The sequence below is a fragment of the Mirounga leonina genome, unplaced genomic scaffold (genome assembly GCF_011800145.1).
Source record: "Mirounga leonina isolate KUSES-001 unplaced genomic scaffold, KU_Mleo_1.0 Mir_180, whole genome shotgun sequence".
NCBI classification, from domain to species: domain Eukaryota; kingdom Metazoa; phylum Chordata; class Mammalia; order Carnivora; family Phocidae; genus Mirounga; species Mirounga leonina.
This window is the reverse complement of record NW_023270469.1, coordinates 4,157,520-4,167,002: the sequence shown is the minus strand read 5'-3', so window position 1 is coordinate 4,167,002 and position 9,483 is coordinate 4,157,520. Positions and strand designations below refer to the sequence as shown.

The window sequence follows — 9,483 nt, the reverse complement described above, 5'->3', positions numbered from 1 at the left end:
CGCCCAGCACCCGGTGGCCTCCTAGCAGGTGAGAAGCCCGGACCGGCTGGGCGATTTGGCGTTACCACCTCCGCCCCCCGTCCTTCCCCTTTCTGGCTCCGCTGCCGGGGCCCGGGACCCCCAGCGCGCCGCCCGGGGCCCGGCGACGCCGAGGGGCGCGGGCTCGCAGGCCACCAGGCCGGCTCCCGCCGCGCACGCCCACCTGTCGGCCGCGCAGGCGCAGCACGCGCCCGGCGCGCCCGGCCTCCCCGCGCCCCGCGGCGCGCAGCCAGTGCGCAGGCGCGGCGGCCGATGCGAGTGTGTATGTGCGGGCGAGAAGATGGCGGCGGCGGGGGAAGCAGCGTGAGGAGTCGGACGAGCGCCGAGGCTCATTGAAACGGGCCGCCATGGCCCTCCGCAACCCGCAGGTAGCCGGCGGCCCGCGTCCCGGGCGGGGGCGGCCCCAGGCCGCGGCGGGCGGCGCCGGGGCGGGCGGGCGCGCCCCGCCCGGAGCGAGCGTGTGGGAGTGGGGGAGGGCGCTGGGACACGCTGCCCCGGACTAGGCCCCGGCCTCCCGCCGCCGCCGCCGCGCCCCGGCCGCCCGCCGCCGCCCCGCGCGGAGCCCTCAGGGCCTGGCCGCGGGGGAGCAGCGGGGAGGGGCGTCGGGCCCCCGCGGAGGGCACGGGGACGCGAAGGGGTTAATCTCCGGGTGGGCCGCGGGGGAGCTGGGGGTGCGGAGGGGCCCTGGGCGCCCCGGAGAGGCAGCCGGGGAGGGGGTGCTGCGGGAGGCCCCGCAGCGGCAAGGGCCCTCCAGGCGCCTGGCTCGCTGCTCCGCGCCGAGCGGGACCCCAGGGCGTGGGGGTGCCTCGCTGCCCACACGTCCCCGAAGGTTGCTTCCTCAGCTTGATTGACCGCGGGGGGTTTGCTGCTTTTCTGGTTTACGGACTCGAGTCGCCGAGGAGCAGCCTTAGGTGACTGTTGCAAAGAGAACTGGAAATTGAGTCGCCAGGACCGTACTTTTACTTGCACCAGAGTGACACCTTTTGCACGAATCCATCCCAGCCTGGCTGACACTAACGCGCCCTGTCTCAGCTGTATCTAAAGTTTAGGGGCCGTGTACTGTAACGCCGCAGTGGGAAGAAGGGTAGAAGGCACCTTTCTCTTCTCGGGAGCTGGACGTGAGTGTAGAGTCGAGCCCCCGCCCCCCGTTACAATTACTTTTGTGGTATTGCAGTTACTCACGTGGTGTTACCTTTCACGTTCGCTCTAGACCCCTGGTTTTTCGACATCTAATCCCTAGAGATTACTGCACTTTATACCATCCCAGGGTGCTTTCATTTAAATATGGGAAAGTGAAAGTAGCTCCTGGGAAAACTGGTGGCCGGTAAATACTAACCCTCTGTAAATTGGTTTTTCTCGCTCTTTAGGAAATGAAGTCGGTTTTAATAGCTATTGTAATTAACGTGTGTCGTGAAATTTAAAACGCGAGAACCTTTTTTTTTTTTTTTTTTTTAAATGAGATCTTACGGGAGGCTGGAATTCTGTCACGTTTTTGGTACTGTAGTTTGCAGTAGAAGTTTTCCCCTTTAACTTTTTGTTCGCTTGTACATCTGCTTTTGTGAGTATTTAGTATGGTTCTTTGAACACACGAAAAGGGGTTTAGTGTTTGAATGATTTTTACACATGTGTACTTGAAAGATTTTCGTAAGAGATTTGGTATTTGCCGCTTTCTCAACTTAAATATTAATGTGCATAGCTCATTAAAATTAGTAAGAACAGGTACAAGATTGATTGTGGGCTGATGTGTACTGTAATATGCATAGTGATTTTGGGAAACGAAGAAAACATGTTTAGGGATAATTCAGTCCATTGTTTTTTTTTCAAGATTTTATTTTTGTAAGTAGCCTCTACACCCACTGTGGGGCTCGAACTCACAACCCCGAGATCAAGAGTTGCACCCTCCACCTACTGAGCCAGCCAGGTGCCCGTAATTCAGTCCATTATTATAAGCATCCATTACAATGCAAATTGATTGAAATGATAATTAGCTGTGACAGTATGTAAACCTAATTGTAATTTCGTTTGCGTTCATTGTTCTAGTGTTTATGTTTTATACTACAATATTGCTTATACACATCTTTAGAAAATTGCAGTGGCCGAAGTCAGCTGAACATAAATATTAGTAACTCTTTGAGTTTATTCTTTTGTTGGGTTTATTTTTAAGAATGATCTAAATGCTGGTAAGTTCTAGCATGGAGAAGGTGGCAGAGGATTAGTTTGATTTCTCTTAATTTTCTTTTTAAAAGAATAGTAATGAAAACAAGTAATGAAATCATGTGACAGGCTTTCATGGTTGTATCCTGCTTGAGTCAGGCTGAGCGTTTTAAGAAATTTGTTTTCATTCAGTTACCTTTGGTCCTGAGGATCCTGCAGCGTCAGTGGTCATCCATTCATTCATTCAACAAACAGTTATCACTTACCATGTGCTAAGCACGGTGTTAGTGTATTACTTGTTTACAATTGGGAATGAAAACCACAAATTAATAGTAAGGGTTTTATAATAAAATTGAATGGTTACGGGTACAGTTTTGAAAATTTATATAGATTATATCCTGTTTCCCTATTACTGATTGAATCGTGTTCCCTGGATTGAAGTGAACCAGTGCAGAACTTGGAAACATTTCTAATGCCAGTAGCTTTCAACATTGTAACAAATACAAAGGATGAACTTTACAGTTGAAGTGTAAGTGCATCTCTCATTTATGAATATTTGTTGTCTGATGAAATGATTTGGCATAATTAGTTTGAACTGACCAGTTTTTCCTTAAACCAGAAGAGGTTTTTGTGGTCATTGAGGTTGTTTGTAGTGAGATTCCCTCAACAGCGCCGCCTACCCCCTGTTTGAATATCACCGGGGCTGCTTCTGTCCTGGTCCTCTGAAGCGGGCTCACTCCAGTCTTTTCATTACCTCACAGTAGCGGATCCCCCACATTTTATACTGTGGAATTTCTTGGATCCAATTTACAGCATATGGCAGAGTGTTACTGTGTCATTGAATATCTGTTTATAACTGACAGCTCTATTAGTAATTCTCAAAAGATACATTTTTATCAGAGTCTCACATAGCAGCTGAATTAAATAAAATTATCTGAAATGCAGGATATTTGGAGATCCTGATTTTCCTTTGCACAGTGACAGCAAAATACCCAGACATGTCCTAAGACTAGATATGCCCTTTAAAGTTTGTGAGTTGATGGTTGCTGCTCTGGTTTACAGAGTAGCAGTGCAGGTGAGGTGTGTCCAGGGCCCTGACCTCATGCTCTTGAGCCATCTTGTTGGGACCGCTGTTTATTGAAATTACAGTGAATGCTAAGCGGATCTGCCTCATTCCAAATTCCTCTCTAGAGCAAAAGTTAGGACATACATTACAGTGCACTTTTATGTGGAACCCGCATGATTTAAATAGTGGTTCACATAGGAAAACTGAAAGGAAAGGATTACAAGGTTTAATGATTATTTAATGACAAACCTCGTGGCATCTTTACTTTGTGCCATGTTCGGAGTGTAATATTCAGGTAATTGAGAAACGTTGTATCATCTCTACTTGAATTATTAGTTACATCAGGGTTCTTTTTTGTTCGTCTTTGTGTTTTTACTGATTGCAGACATGTGAGTATTTGCTGTTAATGGGTCTGGTTTTTCAAGTGGATTATGAAAGGTGGTTGCTGAGGACACTTCTTACTGATAATATACTAAAGCATGAGAAATTGTAGGAAGAGCTCGCTTTTGGATTTGTAATTAGGCTGTTACATTTCTATTTACTGCCTCCCATGCAAGTATCAGAGTGGCACAAAACAGATAAATCTGTTTGAAGTGGAATTTATTGGCCTCGGGCCATTGGATTACTGTCATTTGTCCCTTTAGTGCTACTTCAGCAGTGTAGATGTTCATTTCCAAAGACTTACGTATGCTTGGATTGCAGTTTGCCCGTTTATTGAAGTGATCCCTCCCCCCCCAGAGGTCTGTTTGTGACCATTTTTGTCACTACAGGCTGGATTAAGGACTAGTGTAGGTGACATAAAGGTAGCCCGTGGGGTATGTTCATAGTATTTGTTTCAAGGATCAGACATCATAGAATCGATCATAAACCTGGGTGAGGATCTTCAAAATGTAGACTTTCCATGAGCTGGCTCTTTTCGGACTATTTGAAAGTTCCTCATCCATGACCCCATTCCAGCAGAAGACCTGAGAAACCAGAACCTGTTGGCCAATAACTCCATTCTGCCCTCTTGTCTTGACACATACGGTTCTCTGGGTGCCCTCTTCTGGGCATAGAGTGGGTGAGGTAGAGAGTCGCTAGAGGTGTGGCTTAGGACTGGGAGAGTAAGGTAGTGCAGGGAGGATTAGAGCATGTGTTCCTGGAGTTTCCTTTTCAGGCTTACTGGAGAATTGTTAGATGGTAATGTGCATGGAGTGTTACCCCAGTGCCTGCCGCCATGTGTCCGCGTGCTGCTCTTGTGATTCTCAGACCCCCCCCTTTGGGGCTTTGTCTGCAGCTTTATTGGTTGTCATTCTTCAGATTAATTCTTAATTTATGTTTTTGGTACCGGCTTGAGGGACGTCTCCTAAGCCCACACTGTCTGATTCAAGAGTGTCATAACTGATGCACTACAAGTGAAAGTAGCTCCCGGGAGAAAGGCTGGGATCCCCACTCTTGTACCTTCGGTACTTGATTTTTACATCTAGTTGCCTTTTTCCTTTCCTCCCGCTTTCTTTGCTCCCTTTTCATCATATATGATGGTGGCAGATTTTCTTACCCCATTTGTTCTTGTTTTATGAGGTAAATTTTTTCGGGGATCCTGGGTGGCGCAGTCGATTATGCGTCTGGCTCTTGGTTTCAGCTCAGGTCATTTCTCAAGGTTGTGAGATCAAGCCCTGCGTCGGGCTCTGTGCTCAGCATGGAGTCTGCTTGAGATTCTCTCTCTCCCCCCTCCTGCTTGTGCTCTCTCTCTCTCTCAAATAAATAAATAAATCTTTAAAAAAAGAAAATTGTTTCATTTCTCTGTACTGTATGCAGACAGCTTGCTGGCTGGGGTGGGAAGGGCAGAGTGCCGTGAATGGTGCGCCCCCGTGGAGCTGTTGTTCTGAGATGAGACCTGCTGGTTGTGCTAGAAGTGGTGGGGACAGCTTTCCAGACTATTTTCTCCACTTGGGTCTCCCACTGTCCACAAAAATGGTGGTTTTGCATTATTATGAGTACATGTCACAAATACTTGTGTTGTAAAATGTATCGAATAAAGCTAGATGTCTGTGTAAGTTACATTTGCAAGCCACAGACCTCCTGAAAATGGAACTGCTCAAGAACATTTAAGATGATTCTGTGTAGAAAATTTTGATTTGCATTTTGGTGTAACAGGTTATAGTCTGCATTGTTTACTTGTTCTCACAGAAACATGATGACATCCTTTGCCCTGGATATAAGGAGTGCATTTTAAATTTTATTATATTCATTTAAATTTAGTTAGGACTAATTAACTTATGAATTTATTTGGTATTCTAATAACAAGAGGATTTTAGTGTTTTTTTGGGTTTCTCCTATTTTAGACATCTTACAACTCTAGAGAAGCAGTGCCTCTCTTGAGAGACTTTCATCTTATGTCATTGAAATACTCTCCCTCTTCTTTCTGAAAATCTTAATTTTTTTTCGTCTTGATATGACTTGTTGAAGCTTTAGGGGAAATGGAAGAGAATTTGACAGTGAAATTTAATTCTAGAGGTTTTTTTTTTTTTAAGGTTTTATTTATTTATTTGAGAGTTAGAGAAAGAGAGTGCGCGCGAGGGAGAGCGCAAGTGCAGGGGGAGGGAGAAGCAGGCCCCACCTCCATTCGATCCCAAGAAGATTCCAAAATGGTGGGGTCATGACCTGGGCTGAAGGCAGAAGCTTAACTGACTGAGCCACCCAGGTGCCCCTATTCTGGAGTTTTTTGAGAGTCTTGCCTGGTGTTGTAAAGTATGTCTCTTGATATTTTAAGTAGTAATTCCACTTAGATGGCTGCCAAGATGTGTATATTTATTTGAGACCTGAAGTAGGTCTTCTGAGTAGATCCCATAATTGGACAAGGAAGAACATATTAATAATAAAACACTAAATGTTACAGTAATCAACATTTGAGGAATGTTGTGCAGTGTGTAAGCTTCATAGTTTATAAAGTGCTGTACCTTGTTTGATCCTTATGGCCACTGTGTTGTCATCACCGTTTTACAGATGAATGAAGTGAGACCCTGACGGCTTGTGACTTGAAGTCCCATGGCTGTCGAATGTGTGATCAGGGCCTTGCAAGCAGGCCTTTGGCCTTCTGAATTCTTTGTTTTTTTCTGCTTTGCCAGACTGCTTTTCTACAAGAGACTGGTAAAGACATAGGGCTTCACATGGTGACTTTGCCATAGCACTTCCTCAATGAAAGTTTACGGAATGGGTGAATGCATGAAATAAAAATTGAAATGTTTAAAGATTTTTTTTTTTAAGATTAAAAAAATTTTTTTTGTGACAGAGAGAGACAAGGCGAGAGAGGGAACACAAGCAGGGGGAGTGGGAGAGGGAGAACAGGCTTCCCACGGAGCAGGGAGCCCGATGAGGGGCTTGATCCCAGGACCCTGGGATCATGACCCGAGCCGAAGGCAGACAGAACCGACTGAGCCACCCAGGCGCCCCTGAAATGTTTAAAGATTTTATTTATTAATTTGAGAGAGAGAGTGCACACATGAGCAGGGGGAGGGGTAGAGGGAGAAACAGACTCTCCTCTGAGCACGGAGTCCGATGTGGGGCTCCATCCCAGGACCCTGAGATCATGACCTGACCCCAAATCAAGAGTTGGATGCTCAACCGACTGAGCCACCCAGGTTTCCCCCCTTCCAAATTGAAACGTTAAAGATAGTAATCTTACTAAGAGTTGCTAATACGTTATTCATTACTAAATTTTGTGTGGGGTGTGTCTGTATTGATTTTGTTTTTTTTTTTTAGAGATTTTATTTATTCATTTGACAGACACAGCGAGAGAGGGAACACAAGCGGGGGAGTGGGAGAGGGAGAAGCAGGGTTCCAGCGTAGCAGGGAACCTGATGCAGGGCTGGATCCCAGGACCCTGGGATCATGACCTGAGCTGAAGGCAGATGCTTTTTTTTTTTTTTAAGATTTTATTTATTTACTTGAGATAGAGAAACAGAGAGCGAGAGAGGGAGGCAGAAGCAGACTCCCCGCTGAGCAGGGAGCCCGATTCAGGACTCAATCCCAGGTCCCTGGGATCATGACCTGAGCCTAAAGCAGATGCTCAACTGACTGAGCCACCCAGGCACCCCTGAAGGCAGATGCTTAATGACTGAGCCACCCAGGCGCCCCAGTATTGATTTTTTTTAAACACAAACTCCAGAGGTGATACATGTTTTCCATGCTTTTTTCTCCTGGGCGTTTTTGTTGTTCCATTGTATGGTCCGTTTAGCCAGATGGTCACTGAGCTGAACTGTTTGGAGCAAATCTTGTTTTTAAAATTTTAGAAGGCATGTCTTCAAGCATAGTAATTTTCTTCTTTTTACCTGATTTTTGCCAGGGAATGGAGCAGATATTCTGGAGGTTAAAGTATACTGAGAACTGTGGAAGTGTTCTAGAAATTTCTGAGTAATAAAATGTCCAAACACTTTTTTTTTAAGAAATGGTATTTTGAAGAATTCAAGCCCTCAGTTACAGCAGCCATGCCATCCAGTTTTTGTGTAGTAAAAAGAGATCTGAATCAAATTCAGATTCTTGTCTATTGGTCCCCCATCTTCACTAGAGGTTATTGAGAGGATAAACCTTTCCTTAGTTGGAGAGATTGGTAGGTTACCAGCTTGAGTGAATAGTGGGGGAATTGGTAGTTAGCCTGGGTTTTCCCGTCTTTTATTAAAATCAGGTTTTCTTCTCCCCTCCTTTGTTTTAATCAAAGTGCTACAGTGGCAGAAAATAAAGCACTTTCCCATTGCCCACCTCAGGTCCCTCTCCCCAGAGGCAACAGCATTCAGCCACTTCTGATTCTAATCAAATGCAAAATCAGGTCTTCCAAGGGTAGCATTCTGTTTGATTTGTAATTAATGTGTAGGCTATCAGACACTTTTATTCAGAACCACATATAAAGGACTTTGTATCTTTTGTGATTGTTCAAACAAAAATTTCTGGCGCCTGGGCATTAGGAATATAGAGCTGAAGAGAGTTCCTGTGCTTCAGAAAAAGTTCACAGGGTAGCAGAGGGGAGAGAAACAGGCTTAATTGGTGAATCCTGATTTCGGGTGGTAATTCCTGTAACGGAAGTGTGAAGAACATTGTCAAGAATTTTCATTCATTCATTCATTCATTCATTCAGCAAATAGTTATTGAGGGGCTACTGTGTACCAGGCACTGAGGATTCGGTGACAAGCAAAAACATTGTCCCTCCTACCAGGGAGCTTACTGTCTGGTGAGGGACACAGTTGCTGATCAGATAATCACAGTATTGCATGTGTCATTCCAAGCTGAGAAGTGTGTCCCAAAGGAAGGGGACACAGCGTGTTGGCATGGCCTGGGGAAGTCAGGGAAGTGTTTCCCTGGCAGTGGCTCCTTAGGGGAGATGCACTGTGTAAGACAGTGCGGACTGCCTGTGCATAGGCCCTGTGGCTGGAGGGCATTGAGAGCACATAAGAGGACTCAGAGAAACCCTGTGTATGCAGAGCTCAGTGTCCAAGAGGAGAGGCGGACCAGGGTCTGTCCAACCTCATAGGCTTTCTTAGGTGTTAATGACTTTATCCTGAGAAAAACCTGGAAGGAGGGGCTTATATAGCATGGAACCACATAGTCGTGTTGCAGTGTGGGCTCACTCTCTGACAGCCCTGTGAAGAATAGACTCGGTATAATGGGGTCACAGTGGCCATCGGAAGATTAGGTAGGAGGGTTTCTGGATTTTTGTTTATAGAGAGTGTGCAGTGGGGACATCTGAATGGCTCAGTCAAGTGAAGCGTCTGCCTTCAGCTCAGGTCATGATCCCAGTGTCCTGGGATCAAGCCCTGCATCATTGGGCTCCTTGCTCAAGTGGGGAGCCTGCTTCTTCCTCTGCCTGCCGCTCCCTCTGTACTCTCACTGCCTCTCTCCCACGCTCTCTCTGGAAATAAATAAAATCTTTTAAAAAAAACAGGGAGAGTGCAGTGGAGAGAGGTGGCATGGCTCAAGAGATGTTGAGGTGGAAGGTGGATTGAACAGGAAGAGTTCAATCTGACTGAGTATCCGGGAAAGCTGGGAAGATGCTCTTCTAAAAAGGTGACGTTTGGACAGAGAAACAAGAGGACAAGGGCATATGGGAGAGAGTATGCAGAGGAACCAAGTCCCAAAACCTGAGGCTTGTTTAGGGACCCGGGAGAGGTTTTTGGCTGAAATGATGTTTAGGGTGAAGTGATGGGGCAGGAGTCAGAGGAGAGCTGAAGGACCTCGAGAGAGTCCAAGCCAAA

At 46.2% G+C, this 9,483-nt stretch overlaps 1 protein-coding gene across 1 annotated transcript in view; it reads left to right on the top strand.

The window, feature by feature from the left end:
* The first annotated feature begins 286 nt into the window (after window positions 1-286).
* Window positions 287-9,483, top strand: part of USP10 (ubiquitin specific peptidase 10) — a 74,914-nt gene continuing 65,717 nt past the window's right edge. Inside the window, exon 1 of the mRNA XM_035024673.1 lies at window positions 287-407. Within this exon, the coding sequence (XP_034880564.1) occupies window positions 387-407 (21 nt within the window). The 5' untranslated portion in view covers window positions 287-386. The remainder of the gene's footprint in view (window positions 408-9,483) is intronic.